Source organism: Ixodes scapularis, unplaced genomic scaffold (genome assembly GCF_016920785.2).
Source record: "Ixodes scapularis isolate PalLabHiFi unplaced genomic scaffold, ASM1692078v2 PGA_scaffold1__304_contigs__length_218370807, whole genome shotgun sequence".
Taxonomy (NCBI): Eukaryota; Metazoa; Arthropoda; class Arachnida; order Ixodida; family Ixodidae; genus Ixodes; species Ixodes scapularis.
In genome coordinates, this window is record NW_024609846.1 from 189,934,372 (window position 1) to 189,950,269 (window position 15,898).

At 45.9% G+C, this 15,898-nt stretch overlaps 1 protein-coding gene across 1 annotated transcript; it reads left to right on the forward strand.

Moving 5' to 3' along the window:
- Positions 1-457: 457 nt before the first annotated feature.
- LOC121835884 (putative nuclease HARBI1) lies at positions 458-1,521 on the forward strand. Its single transcript, XM_042290428.1, has 2 exons — positions 458-599; positions 1,181-1,521. The coding sequence occupies exons 1-2, from the start codon at positions 458-460 to the stop codon at positions 1,519-1,521; spliced, it is 483 nt and encodes a 160-aa protein (XP_042146362.1).
- Positions 1,522-15,898: the final 14,377 nt, after the last annotated feature.

The following is a 15,898-nucleotide window of genomic DNA, read 5'->3' on the forward strand; positions in this document are numbered from 1 at the left end:
GCCATCTCCGGTCAAGGTGCAAGACGTCGTGCGTATAGCCTTACTCTTTTTCGTAAGTGTTCGGGCCAGGGACATTCCGGAGTCGTATATGTTCGTGTGTCCGGTAAACGCAGTCGCGTAGCCAGGAATTGTTTTCAATAGGGAAGGGGGAGGGAGGGGAGGGGTGAAGGTGATTGGGATGTCCATGACTTGGGGGCGGAGGGGGTGGGAGGCTCTAAATATATGTGTATAGTATAGGGTCGGCTGGGGGGGGGGGGGGGAGGGGGGAAGGTTCTGAAATCCCGAAAGCCTCCTCCCTGGCTATGCGACTGGGTAGACGTGGTGCTATTCAAACTTGTCTAGAAACACTTGTATGACAAGAAAGCGACCCTTAAAAGTTGAGGAATGTATGCGACAACTGTACAAACTGTGCGCGAGCATCTGTCCTACCTCCCTTAGTGTGTCCTCTTTATTCTAGATGTCTGACGCCGACCTGCGTATTTTGGCCATCGACCCCAGGATGCCCGGCTCAACCCACGACTCATATGTGTGGAGGCGTTCGTGGGTGCGCCAGGAGTGGGTCGCTGGCCATCTTGTCAGGCACAATGAGTACCTGCTTGGTGAGTGATCTTAATTCAGCACCGTGAAGGCCCGTTCAGACACTTGCAGCCAAGTACGACGAAATGAGACAAGACCGGTTTCTTAAGCGTCTCACTACTGGGTGCGTTGCTGCGGAGCTGGTAGTAAGCCATCACAAGAGGCTTAAAAACCGGTCTTGTCTCAGTCGGTTGCAGTTAATCGCAAGTGTGTGGAAAGGCCTTAATGTTTCAGTCAAAGGCGACCACCATTTAAGTCAAATCAAGGTTCGTGGAGAAATTTTAGTTCTTGAGATATAGAAATAGAACAGGCATTATCAGTTTTAAGGCATCTTTGTTATGAAGCACATGCTTGACACTGGTAGGGAGTTTGAGTAGGGCAATCTACACCTCCAAGAATGACACTCTATAGATCGATACGATGCACGCGCAAAGGCGTCAGCAAACTACTAGGTATTGTTTTTGGACGTACCGCAGCAATTGATTTCTGGTTTCTGTGAAAGCCTTCTCCTCATGAGATACGAGTGAGGGACTAGAGATGATCAGTAGCACTTGTGTAAAATGGTTCAGATGTCTAAGGAACAATCATATTTCTTTCCTTGCAGGAGACAGTGGGTACCCCCTGGAGCCCTGGCTGAAAACTCCTGTGCCTGTGCGGCCAGCACTTGGCACAACGGCTCGGCAATACAATCAGGCTCACGCCTCCATGAGGGCAGTCGTGGAGCGCTGCACCGGGCTGCTGAAGAGCAGGTTCCGGTGCTTGCACAGGCACCGAACCCTTTATCATCATCCGAAGATCGCCGCCACGATCGTGGCAGCCTGTGCGGTGCTCCACAATGTCTGCCTCTGCTCAGGAGAGGCTGAGCCAGAGCCCCAGTCAGACTCAGACAGCAGTTCTGACGAGGACGATGACGAAGAAGAAAGCGCCGACGCGCTCGCCTACTAAAGGTAGACCAGGGTGTAAGATAGACAGGTGGGGAAACGGCCCATAGAAGCCTACCGCAGCGCCGTCACCGGATTGTGTACTCGTCTGCCTGCGGGTACCGCCGATTTGCGACAGATGGCGCTGCGGCGAGAGGAAAAAAATTGGAATCGGATTTGCATGGAACTTTATGAAAGAGTTCGCAAAATAAACCGAGAGCACGACAGTCCTCCATTAAAAATCCACGAGAAACCATCTCCGTCAGTTTAGCCGGTCGCCACCGGTCGCCCACCTGGAGTGAGAGTTCGCGGTGCTCCACATAGATGGCGCCACAGAAAAAGAGAAAACCGAGGGGGACACAATCTGGGCGCTAATTTGGCTCTCGTTTCCCCACCTGTCTATCTTACACCCTGAGGTAGACATATTCAACCGGTTTCCAGGAATGAGGAACTGCTGATTGCTACTTGTGTTGTTTCTTTTTCAAAACAAGCTATGTCGGTATTGTTGGCGATTTTCATCACATGTTTTTAAACCCCCTTTCACGGCTTCGTCCTTAGACGGCCAGGTGCTGTTAATATTTTATTCGCTTGAAATGGTCAGTGAGCGAACCTGCCTCCACAATTTTTTATTCTAGCCGATAGATGCCATCGATTTTGCTGGTGTCACCAGTATTACACTAGCCTCTTTCACATAAGAGCTTACAGGCCACTGTGTACACGTTTGCAAGTCCGGTCTCAAGGCGCTGCCATCTTGCTCACTGAGGTGCGCTTGGGCGTGACCATAATTCGATTACGACGCCTTAGCAAGGCTTCGTAATCGAATTATGATGCGTCCAAACGCACCGTAGCCGAGCAAAATGGCAGCACTCTGAATTGGGACTTGCCAACGTGTCTAATAAAGGGGGATGCAACAATCTTGTGTACACATTTTAGGGCCCAGAGTTACGTTATGAAAGTAACCATCATGCACTGTGAGAACAAAATAAAATGATTCCATCTTGTAAAACAGAAGTTTATAACCATTCCATTGTAACAATCACCATCTTGTGACGTAAATATTTACATTGGTCTGCAAAAAGAAAGGTACTTCTTGTGATTGAAATATTATGTACATTAAAAGGAAAAAAAACATTAAGGCCACGTCTTGGTACACAAAAATAATTAAAAAACAAATATTAAATAAAAGAAAGCTGCCAAGCCGCAGCTCAGTCGAGAGGCGGAGGAGTGGGTGGCCCGTAGGGCAGAGGCAGGCACGGCTGCCGGGTGGCCGAGGTCACCAGGACCAGCAGCAGCAGCACCAGTGTCAGCTGCCGGATAGCAGAGATTTGCTGGAATGGCAAAAGTTTCGAATGATGAACATTCCCACTACAGATCACTTATAGAGAATAACCAGGGTTAACTGTATTTTGGCCATACTCTGAAGCCAAGTAATGTCTTACGCTGACTGTTTCCAATAGCAGAAACATGCTTCACTTGGCCTTGTGTTTCAGGCCATCTACATATTACAAGATAGGAATGATACTCTGGGCTAGAATCTCAGGAGTGAAATATTGGCATTGAGAGTACACCATGCTCCTTGGAAGGGGAGATGGCACCTTCTTCCATGAGGACTAAATAAACGTTGGGAAATATCACTTAATTATGTTCCATGAAAGCAGTTATGAATATATGTTTGTATATATATATATATATATATATATATATATATATATATATATATATATATATATATATATATATATATATATATATATATATATATATGGGTGATTTCATTTAAATTCGACCAAACTTGTCGGGGGGGGGTCTTTAGATTTAATCGTAAAAAATATATATGATACCCGAATTCTTGTGATGAAAGAAACTGCCTTTGAAAAAAATTAGAATTGTATAGTTTGAGAGAAAAAAATTCTGAGGCGCTGCAGGGTAGAAAACGTCAAATTCCCAATTTGATATTATCTCGACTTTAGCCGCCATTTACAAAATATCGAATTTTCGCAGAATTATTATATTTATTACGCAATATTTACGCAGACTTGGCTATTTTTAGAGGTAAATTTCTGTCTTCTGTTATTTTAAATTAATTTTCTACAAAATCTCAAACATGCAACCTAGAGCAAGTGTGACGCAACTTCGGACAGCTATATAAAACGAACGGTAGGGCACAATGACGTGAGACAGATATATGTGCGTAGCTATCAATGTAAGCTATCGATTGACATGTATTTTCTGGTTATTGTGTTTACCGTGTTGTTTTTATTCTGCCACAAATATAGACAAAAATGAAAAATATGCAAATTTTGAAGTCAATTTTCTCAAAAAATCCATTTTTTATTTCGTTCATACTTGTTTAATTTATTGCCCAGATTCTGCTTAATAACCGGGTATAAATATTGCTTGACCTTTTTTTGTTGTAGTTTTAGGACAACCAGTTGAATAAGTCATTTTTATCGCGTAATACCAACCTCCGGCTCCGGTATGCGGGCTTCACCGCAACATTGATAATTGGCTCAGCAATATCAGATTTCACTGAAAACTACTTTACCCCGTTGAATTTTTACTAATATATTTTTAAAAAAATCAGTAACGTCATAAAGAAATGAGAGATGGCTGAATTGACGAAGTGATGTCTGCGAAGTCACAGCTTGCATTTTCGAACGTCGCCACGACAACGTTTTACTACTGAGGTTGCACGAAACTTATATATTTAAATTATTTGTTTGAACATTGTGCCGTGATAAACAACAACAAAAGTAAATTTAGTTAACATCAATGTTAACTAGCCTAATTTAGTGGAGAGATCCAAGACGTTTCATCCGTTTCGATCATGTCGGGTTGCATTCTACGGCACTATCCAGTCCAGAAAAACAATATCCCCGTTTATGCGTTTCGGACAATCTTTATTTTATACAAACATTATCGGAAAATCGGCTCGAATTTTTTAAATTTACCGCATGGCATTCTTTCGCCTATCCTTCATTGGCCCTTAGTATTCCGAGGTACGTGAAAAAAAAATTGACTACATTTTGTCCATCCTTCGGCTTTTGGACTACTTGTTGCATACGTTTAAATTTTTTGGGCTACGCACAGCATATCGGAAGTTGCTTTTCAGCTTACAGTAATCATACTCTTTTGTTGGCAGTATGCAATAAAACATTCATAGGTAACAGTTTAACAAAATCACTCTATTTATTGAGTAATTTATTTGGGTTAACAAGGCACACATATAGAAACACATAATTTTTCACAGAAGCGCAAATGTACAAGAAGAGGCTTTAACAACAAAACAAAACAAAGCCGTAGATCATCTGAGAGTTCCGCACGTGCACCACAGAGGTTCATGCATTAAGACGAAGATAGAACAGTTCGCTCAAGCTGCACTTCGCCCCTTTCGCGTCGCCACACGTGCGAAGCGCGGATGCCTTTCCGAGTCGGTACGCAACTCCACTCTGTTTTCTTGATTCTACGGAAGTCACTCACCTCCTTCTCGGTTAAGTTCATGAGAGTTACGTTTTTGACACGCCTTCCAACCTTGTCCACAAAATCTACTGATGTTCGGACGAGCTGCTCCTCCGGTGAACGGAGGTAGTGCACCGTTGCGTGGTGTTTGGGAAGCCCTCCAACCCCGTCACAAGAGTTTTTACCATGCCCAGAGGCAGAAAGTATCCACTTCAATTGGGTATGGCCCACTCGTTCGAACTCATGCAGCCGAAATCTATTTTTAAAATGAGCAGGTGCCCCGTCGGATATGTACGTTAGTGAAGCGTAAACTGGGATGTGCTCCTCCAGCCAGTCTTCTATAAGTCTCAGAGCCAGCAGCGCATGGGAAGTGTCATGACATAAGTCCTCACAGACAACGCCGAAGCATTTTGAGCCTTGCGACGTGGATGCCACACACGTGAAAACAGAGAGCTGACGCTTGTGCCAGTGGTACTCCTGTATCTCGTGTGGCAAAATTACCGTCCAGTTCTCCGCAAAATCGAAGTGCATGACGATGTGTCTTGAGGTCACACTAGACTTCTCAATCCGTATGGCTTCCCGTTGTGTCCTACGAATAAAATCGTGCGTGGAAAACCTTGTGGCCCATTTCTGTAGCTCTTTCAAAAAGGCGCTGGAGTCGGCAGTCTTGCTTATCAAATTACCATTCTCCCATGTGAAAAATGTAATTTCCTCTTCAGGCACCATTTCCAATGATTCTAAGGAGAGTCTGTCAGTCGAGGGGCAGTCTTTGCATTCGCCTCTGAAACATTCGGACGAGGGTTCAGGGCAGAGGCACAAAGCGAGAATCTCCTCTTTTGTTATTTTTTTCTTCTCGCATGCTGTTCAGGGTGGAAAAGCACAAATCGAAATTCGTACAGCACACACATGCACAGACAGTCTGTTCAGGGTTTAGCTTGACCCACTTTGGCCGCAGCGAGTAAAATTTAGTCAGACCTAATTTTGAGTCCGGGTTTGCTTCCTTAAACAGCCTGTACGTCTCTCGGACAGACCTTGTCATATACCGCTTCACGACCACATGTTCTTCGCCATCCTTCAGAAGCTTAACAGCATCTTTTTTGTTTGGGCTCTGCCGAGAACAGTCGAGATTGTCGTCGGTGTAATATTGCGTGGCTGCCCGTATGGTGTCCTCGCTTATGCTTCCACCGTGATAAGGCTCCGGACGCTCCCATACGCCGAACCGTTCACGAAGCTGCTTTGATTTCTTCAGAAGGTACTTCGATGCCTCAGGAATTAGCCGTTCTACCTCCCTAGTGGCTACGCCCTTGGCCACAAGCGTGAGGAGCTGACATCTCTCCTGGTAAGATGCCGCCTTCACAAAGGCCTCTCTGATGTTTGCCCACCACCCGTCGCAGCCGAGGCATGGTTGATCACTGCGAGAACTTGACCCACTTGGCTCCAAGGTATATGCAGTCGCCAACTTTTTTCGTACCTGTCGGCTGTGTGATCCTTCAATCTCCCGCTGTTTTCTTTCAGCATATGCCTGACGGCTTTTCGGGTTTACTGTAGAAGGCATGCGCAAAGGAGTTGTTTCAAGCCCAGCAGCAGATATCTCTTCGTTAAGACCTTCCACTACTTCGTGCTCTTCGATGCAGCTTGCTGGAGAGCTCGAGCCTGGATCACTGACAGATGATGAAAGCTTCTCACCGGTGTACTGGAAGCAGTTCTGGCAGAGCACGTCATCCAACGCAAGAGCCGCGGCTTTTGATGGAGGCAGGATCATCTTCAAGGCGTCTACGTTGAGATCGGTGACATAACAAAAACGTCGGTTGCGGTATACCCTTCGCTTATGTCTCTCGAAGTAGTCCGCGCAACTCTTTCTTTTAAAGCTGAAAACGGCAGCCATGACTGAGTTCAAAATAACGCGTTCATTCCTCGGGAGGTTCCGGCTTTCTGCTTTCGACGCAGTTCCGCAGTTTTCTTATACAAATTCATTGCTGCAAGCCCTCTTCTTATATTTTTTTTATTCTCTTATACTAGATGAGTTTGTCAAATATAGACACTGATTAGCGAATCCACCTAAGGACGCCAGAAATGTCATGGTGCGTGTTATTCGCTTACAAGTAAAAATAAATAATGGAAAAGAGAAACAGACAGACCATAGCACCAGGGGCTCAAAGAGGACTACAAACATTAGTTCCGGAGAAAAGCGCTGCAACGAAGACACAAAATGATAAGCCAACCAAACCTTCCTTTTTGTTCTGATGCTCTTGCCGACACTGTGGCCATGTTTGTACTGGTGATAACTTGCCACCCTTGAAACAAATAAGTATCCGCAAAAGCTGTATGTATACAGTTACGACTCCATCGACCGGCGTGATAATGTCTAGTGTTTACTGTATTTGTTTTCTCCTTTTGACAAACTTGACCCAGCCGAGCTACAGAAACTTCGGGCACCAAAGAGTCTCAAGCTTCCGCCCATAAATTTATTGGGAGAAGGACAAGGACTGCTTCACACAGTTCCACTTCGCTGTGATGCATTGCGACAGCCTGTGACGACGCGAGTTCCACTCTAACAAGATTAGTATAACCCTCTTGGAACGGCGCACGCCGAGGTCAACTAAGAGTCGCATGGTAATCTTCATGATAAGAATCGCAACCTTTTGCTGGCGCTCGCGAAGAGGTTACTGAACCTGTACTTCACCTAACAACTGGACCAGTTGCAACTGATGTAACAAACATGGCTCTTTCTTTTGATGTAAAAACAAACATAAAGAAAAGCGCCAGAAAACGTGCATACCCAGCTGGTAAGCAACACACGGGAAATCAATTTAAAAAGTTTGAAAGAGAAAAAAAAAATTTGCCTACGCCACTTGCCTTCTGTCATTTTTTTGTGACATTTCTTTTTTTGTAAAAAGTATATTACTAGGAATGCAACGAGGTAAAGTGGTTGTCAGTGAAATCTGATATTGCTGAGCCAATTATCAATGTTGCGGTGAAGCCCGCATACCGGAGCCGGAGGTTGGCATTACGCGATAAAAATGACTTATTCAACTGATTGTCCTAAAACTACAACAAAAAAGGTCACGCAATATTTATACCCGGTTATTAAGCAGAATCTGGGCAATAAATTAAAAAAGTATGAACGAAATAAAAAATGGCTTTTTAGAGAAAATTTACTTCAAAATTTGCATATTTTTCATTTTTGTCTATATTTGTGGCAGAATAAAAACAACACGGTAAACACAATAACCAGAAAATACATGTCAATCGATAGCTTACATTGACAGCTACGCACATATATCTGTCTCACGTCATTGCGCCCTACCGTTCGTTTTATATAGCTGTCCGAAGTTGCGTCACACTTGCTCTAGGTTGCATGTTTGAGATTTTTTAGAAAATTAATTTAAAATAACAGAAGACAGAAATTTACCTCTAAAAATAGCCAAGTCTGCGTAAATATTGCGTAATAAATATAATAATTCTGCAAGAATTCGATATTTTGTAAATGGCGGCTAAAGTCGAGATAAAATCAAACTGGGAATTTGACGTGTTCTACCCTGCAGCGCCTCAGAATTTTTTTCTCTCAAACTATACAATTCTAATTTTTTTCAAAGGCAGTTTTTTTCATCACAAGAATTCGGGTATCATATATATTTTTTACGATTAAATCTAAAGACCCCCCCCCCCCCGACAAGTTTGGTCGAATTCAAATGAAATCCCCCATATATATATATATATATATATATATTGATCCTTGTCTGAGCTGGAAGTAGAGTGAAAATTACAAACGTTTAATGTTCGAGGTTCATATATGCCTTTTTTTGTTATGTGTGTACATACGTGTGTCCTATTGTAATCTCACCTTTACGCAGAGCACCAGCTGATGATGCTGGAACATATCATGGCATATATAACAACACGTTTTTTTTCTAATAACTCTTATTGAATCCTTCGGCCCGTCATAAGATAGCTGGGGGTGCCTTTTTTTACGAGTTTTGTAAATTGTGCTATTGTGTATTCTTCACTGTACTCACACATACCAGCAACACTGAATTGTGACTGATGTTATCTTTTTTTCCCTTTTTCTTAACCATAATTGTAGTGACTAAACTACTACTTGGTCATAAAACCCTTCAAATGCATGCAGTGTCTGATGTGGCAGTCTTCTTGTCTTTGGTAACAAGGGCAAACGCACGGGCACAATACCAGTCATCAACCTATCAAAAAAAAGTGAAAGCCGTTTACAACTCCCTGTAACACCGAATTATAGCGCAGCTCTTGAGGAGGAGGAGGAAAGGGTACTGGCGGGTGAAGTGACCTGGGGGGGTCACGTGACCTTGGGGGTCACGTGACGATGCCGATGATATCATCAGTGACGTCACTGATGACGTCATCCGTGATGATGACGATGCGGATGCCGGTGACGTCATCAGTGACGTCACTGATGACGTCATCATTGATTATGACGATGACGATGCGGATGCCGGTGAGGTCATCAGTGACGTCACTGATGACGTCATCAGTGACGATGACGATGCGGACTCCGATGACGTCATTACCGATTATGACGATGACGATGCGGATGTCGGTGACGTCATCAGTGACGTCACTGATGACGTCATCTGTGATGATGACGATGCGGATGCCGGTGACGTCATCAATGACGTAACTCATGGCGTCATCAGTGACGATGACGATGCGGATGCCGGTGAGGTCATCAGTGTCGTCACTGATGACGTCATCAGTGATGATGACGATGTGGATGCCGGTGACATCATCAGTGACGATGACGTCATCGGGGAGGTCACGTGACCTCGGCGGGGGGGTCACGTGACTTCGGGGGGTCACGTGACCTCGGCGGGACACGTGACTTTGGGTGTCATGTGACCTTGGGGGTCACGTGACCCTGGGGCAGGGGTCACGTGACCTCGGGGGTCACGTGACCTTGGGATGACCTTGGGGGCCACGGGACCTTGGGGGTCGCGTGACCTTGGGGTGTCCTTGGTTATGCCGACGCCGACGCCGCTCAAGCCGGGAACGGGCCCCTAAGAGCTGCGCTCTAAAAAACTTCGTAGGGCGTTAAGGAATCCGTCTTATACGTGTACCTGCTCAAGGGCAGCAAGCCTAACCACGTCCAGCTCCACTAGTCGCTGCTGTCCTCTGATAAGTTCCTCGGCCACTGTGTCGACAGAACGCTGCTCTGCCCGGGGACACCGGGGGCGGGGGCGGCTGGGCGGCTGGCTCTGAGCTAAACACAAAGGCGATTGTGAACCAAGCTGGGAAGGACAATAAAACAAGGCAGGAACTGCAGCCGGCAGCGGCGAGTGTGCTATGACACCTCTTGGGCAGTCTATGCATTATGAAGACAGCAAACTGGTCCATATCGAAAGCGCATGCAGAAAGGGCACAAGCTGAACTCGGAGCAATTTCAGTTTGCAAACAATGATAACGTAATAACCCCCCCCCCCCTTCCTTCACTAACTACTGTTTGTAGTTATAGAGCGGTTCTGTGGACACATGTGCCGGACACCATTTTCGATCATCTGCCTAAAGTCTCGCATTCCTCCAGTTTCTGGATTTTCTTCGTATTTGTTATTATAGGAAGGATTTTCGTCAAATAAAACACAAATATCAACGCATGCTGTAAGAGACACTTGCCGGTGCCACTGGTTTTTGGGACTTCCCCAACAGATACACTGCTGCCTGCCGCAGCTGGCGGTGGTACAGCCTGAAAGTGACGGGGTTCAGGTAAATCTCGCTATCATCGAGCAATATTGAAACAGTAGGAGAGACAAGAAAGTCAATCAGTATGTATGGCATTCCTAGAACCCTACAGTATTATCACATGCAAACTTGTGTAATTCACGAAAAGTGGCTGCAGCCGTCTTCCGAGGACTTCATCCGACTGGCACTCTATAGAGAGGCTTCTTGTACCTGAACACACTCTCAGAGTGCTACTGTTGACTGTGTTACAACAGACATTGTAGTGATTTAACAATGTGTGCACTAACCATATTTATCACTGTCGACGACTGCTGAGAACAATTACAATTCCTGTGGTTGCACAGATTATGACATTTTGAGGTGAAGACGAGTACAAGACATGTGCTGCAAGTACATTTGGACCCCATAACTAAACAAAAGCATCCCGATGAACACTCTAATTATGTCGGCGTGTGTGATGAGGCCTCACTGCTTATTGAAAACTTTAAAGGCAGGTGTAAGGTTTAAAAGCGCTAACAGACAGGGACAACTGAAATTAACACAAACGACAGGGACAGCACCTTGTCCCTGTCGTTTGCCTTATTTTCTATTGTCCCTGTCTGTTTGCGCTTTTAAACCTTATACCTACCATGGACCAACTAGCCCAAACCAAAGTTCAAATGCAGCCTCTTTAAGTACAGTATTTTTGCTGCAATCTTTGCCAGATATGCTCACGTGTTCTACCGAGTACCTTTTAGCAGCACGCTGCAACTGCCACTTTCCGATCAAGTAATCGGTAATCATCAGGTGAAAGGTTAATAGATAAACATTTGTCTAAAATTACCAAATTGAGAAACTGCAACTCGATATAAGTTTCGGTTTCACAAAATCTGCAGACAATTAAATAATTTGTTCTGCAAAACATGTCTGAAGGTCTGGTGCAAAAACAAAACAGCTCCTTACCTGTGGCCCCGGCACCGCCGGTGGCCCGCGATCCTCCACGGCATCGGAGCCGGTAATGGCAATTATTCTCCCGGCCTCGCCAGGTAGTGCGCATCCGCCCGTCCCTCTGAAGAAAAACGTCGCAATATGAGTTTTTATCTTTTTCTTGGTCAAAACTATGGATGGAATTGAATTTTACAGACGTAGCTTACTCATCTCCCTTGGTGGTTTATTTGCAATGGAAACCTCAGTCTTCAGACGGTAAATGTGACACTTGTCATATGCAATCGCTATCCTCCAACACCGCGGAATGCGTCATATTTGCAAGCCATGCATCCAATATCAAAAGTCGGAAACACTCCCCCGCTGTTCTTGCAGAACTCACCGGACTTCTTTTTGGTGGCGCGCACCCTGTCAGTCCAATAGTGCTGCCACCTTCTCCTGCCTTTCACGGCAGGTCCGATGGCGTTGAGCTCGGCGACGAGCTCAGCTCAGAGCTTATCTTTATCCATTTCTGTAACTGTCGGCGCGAGAGCAGCGGCTCCCAGCGCGATTTGGGGATGTTCTGCCATAAAATTCAATAGTACCTCGCGCTGGGCTGCTGACACTCGCGGATCCGACCTTGACATTTTTGCTGTAGGCTCCATATTTGCCGCCGATCGTAACAGACGACTTAACACTCCGAAGAAATGTTGCATACATTAGTTTATCGCAGATCACTGCAAACAACACAATTTTTTAAGTTTTTATTTCCCCCGAATCGATTAGATTCACGTTGCAGCTCTCGACAACTTTTATCAAGGTGGCCCCTCCTTTACGGGAGTACAGGCTAGCTGGTGGAAGTCAACAACTATATAAGAGGAAGTAGTTGAAATAAACGTATAGCTGAGTTTGAGACCTGTCTGTTTTTTCTGTTACTTCTGCTCTTCAAAAAAAACCGCAGTCTCAGGGTAAACGACGAAATGGTTTACGGGAGTGCCGTCGGAGTTCAGCTCTGCGACGAGCTGCGTCCATATCGCGTATTTATGGGCGTGGAGTCCATCCGTCCTGAAATTTAGCATTACCTCGCACGATGCGGAACGCTCCTCCTGTAAAATTTGTCGTTTTCGCTCGCTGGGCCGGCGGAACCCGCGCGTGCGACGTGTCCGGCCTTTTCCGCTCTGTCCCTTGAATTGTAGCAGACGACCGTAGCAGACGACCGTAGCCTCAAAGCAGGCGCCTGCGCCGCCGGTGCGCCGTAGGGAAAACGAAGGGGCGATTGGCGCTAGACTCGCGTGACGTCTCAGCCAAAGTGGGGGTCGGAAATGTAAGAAAGGAGGGTGAAACTCGGCGCAGTTCGCCTCAGGGGCGGGTTCTTAAAGGGACACTGACACCCCCCAAAATTTTTTTTTTTTCATTTTTTGCCAGGGGCTTCATTATGGTGTCGGAGGACTACCCAATTAATATTTTGCAACAGAGTAGCGTATTTTTTTAATAAAGCCGAAAGACGCAACTGCTCGAAACCGAAACCGAAACCCGACGGAGGTCGGAGAAGTGGAGAGAAGAGAGTGAGTGGCGGAAGTCACGTAACTACACCCGACCGTGCGTTTTTTTTTTTTTTTTTTTCTTTTCTCCGTAGCAGACGACACGACATGCGGCGTGCGATGCGGCGTGCGGGAACTGCTCGCCGGGCGATTCTTTTGCAGTTATGTTTGTTACGCTCGTTGTTCTGTACTCCAAGATGAGTTGTTTTGTACATTGAGGAGTCGGAGATGAGTAGCGAGTGCCCGTGGTGAATTTCCATGATCGGCTCCAAAAAGAATACACCCAAGATGTTGCGTGAAGAGCTGGCTCACATGTCCTGCATCCGAAAAAAAGTGGCATTGTGCGACAGAGTTTCCGAAAGATCAACGGGATCGGGACCATTGGCTGGCTGCAATTCCTGTAGAACATATACGGGCACCTCGGAAAGCGGACGCTACCTGATTTATATGCTCCTTGCATTTTGTGGAAAGTGATTACATTGAGTTCGCAGGTGTCAAAAAGGAAATCACATACCATTTAATTCAGCGAAGTATCGTCCGCAACATTTGTTTATTATTTTTTGTTTGTTTCTTCAGTGATGATTGTAAAAATAGAAAAAAGATACGTAAACATCGGGAAATGTTTGAAAAAAAAAATAAATAAATAAAGTTTAACGGGGGATCGAACCCGGTCCTACCGCGTGTAAACCGGACGTCTTGCCCACTGCGCTACTGGGGGATCTGTTTCCTGGTGGATCTCTTTCCTTTGTAATAATTCAGCCGGTAAACTGTAAGTTGGAAAGTTTGCTGTCGATTTTTCTCTAGCAAAAGCACTCCCGAGTCGAAGTCGGGAAGCACCACGCTTTGGGGACATTCGCACCTAGTAAAGAAATCGTACGCGTGCATATTCAACTCGAAGTAGACACGTCGTGCTTGACGTTTGCGCGAGCGATGTCTTCAGCCACGAGAAGGGAGCGATGGCTCGGCGACGTCTTCGTGCAAATCGGCTTGGTGGCCGGGCGTGTCGTACGGGATGAATACCAATTCTTTTGATCAGTCCCAAATTTCTCTTTTAAAGGTAGACAGAATTCGCCGGTACCGCGAACGACAGTTCTGAAATAGAGGCCCCACGCCCGTCGTCCGCTGCCATCGCCGCCCGCGAGTCCCACGATACGCGAAACGACGAACGCACAGAATGCTTCCGGTTGTCTGTGGAAATTTTTTTTTCAATCAACGTATTTGCAGCTTTTTAGAAGCCACAAAAAATGGGTTTCATATTTTTTTCTATTTTTAATATTGAGTGTGTGCCTTCAGTGACCCACGACTTTAAATTTGGTGGTCGCATCGATACCTTAGAAAACAGCCCGTGACCTCGAAAAAGAGAGTGAGCGAGACTCGAACCGGCCAGTTCTTGATCGGCGGTTTTCGGGCGGAAAGAAACCGAATTTTGAGCCGCAAATTCTGTTCTGGGTAGTTGAGCTCTCATATGACACGTACAACTAAAAACCTCGGCGAGCATAAATACCCTGTCAGTGTCCCTTTAAGAGCTTCCTGCCTTCGTGACGTGTTCTCGCCCGTTTTCTCACCGCCGTCCAACTCAGATCCCCTGCTGTGCGCTAGACCACTCGATTTCCCCCCCCCCCCCCCTCCCCCGAAGGCAAAGAAGGCGTGTAGGAAAATGTCAAAAGTGGCGCCCAATATCACGCGCTCAATCTTAAATGTCTCACGGGCTCTCACGTTCCAACCTTGTCAGTGCTTTCTAAAGTCGGTCTCAGCTGAGGCACTGTTTCGAGCCAGCCGGACCAGGAAAGGCAAAATTAATAGCAGTGGTACAAAAAAACCAAAGCGCTGTATAAAATATGATGAGTTATTTTTATTTGTTTCTGAATCTCACCCTATCACGAGCTTTCACCGATCTTAAATGTTTTTCGAAATCGCCTCCTTTCAATGAGACCACAGTGGCAAAGACACAGACGATAAGAGCGGTTTGTTTCCGTTGATGAGCGCCCGCCTGTCTACTTGATGAATGAGTCCTGACGTCAGCATTAATTCGGACATAAGCCACCAATCAAACGTTCCTAAAAATAAAACGCCCACTCGCGTGGAGCTATTTTGCACCTGCATGACTGTACACTTTCAACTGTGAGCCGAAGATTCAGGGAAAGTGATTATCTCCATCACAGTTTGTTTGTTTGTTTGTTCGTTTATTGGTTCAACCCAGGAGGGTAATGCAACTGTGAGCGGGCATTAGCCTATATCAAGGTGTCCACAGTGCCTCTATGTAAAAAGAAAAAAGAAAAAATATTTAATTAAATAATTAAAGCCGGTACATAAGTAATGAGTGTCCTTGAGTTTTGAGAGAATGCAAATCGAGTTAGATGCTCCGCAGGTGGGCCGTGACGCTTTTGCTGTATGTTCGAGGTGAGACACTGTGGATTGGTGGTGAAGCGGTGACTGGCGTGAGGGAGCGGGGGACCTCCAAAGTTGCATTGCACGATGTGCCAAGGAGTTCTAGTGACGAAGCGTATGGGTTAAAAGGGGCTGCAGTCTAGCAGAGCGAGTACGCCACAGGGAGCAGACAAAAAGGAAGCGAGGAGTCCGGTAACAGAAAAGTGGCTAGGAGCCGCGTGGTCGCTACTTGACGCTGATGTTGAGGCGGGTCCCTGCCAACTGAACGAAGGAGGTGCAGTGCTCGATAGGATGGTGTTCGGAGGACAAGTTGGAGAATCATAATAAGGTAGGAAGCACGGCGTTGCACCGACTCGAAGGAGGCAACGAGTTGGCTGGTTGCCGAATTTCATACCGAGCAGCAAA

What these genes read in the sequence shown, in the direction of transcription:
- LOC121835884 (XM_042290428.1), top strand. Translation starts at nt 458, where the DNA reads ATGTCTGACGCCGACCTGCGTATTTTGGCCATCGACCCCAGGATGCCC. An exon ending in GCACAATGAGTACCTGCTTG is followed by an intron (nt 600 to 1,180) that starts GTGAGTGATCTT and finishes CTTTCCTTGCAG; the next exon opens with GAGACAGTGGGTACCCCCTG.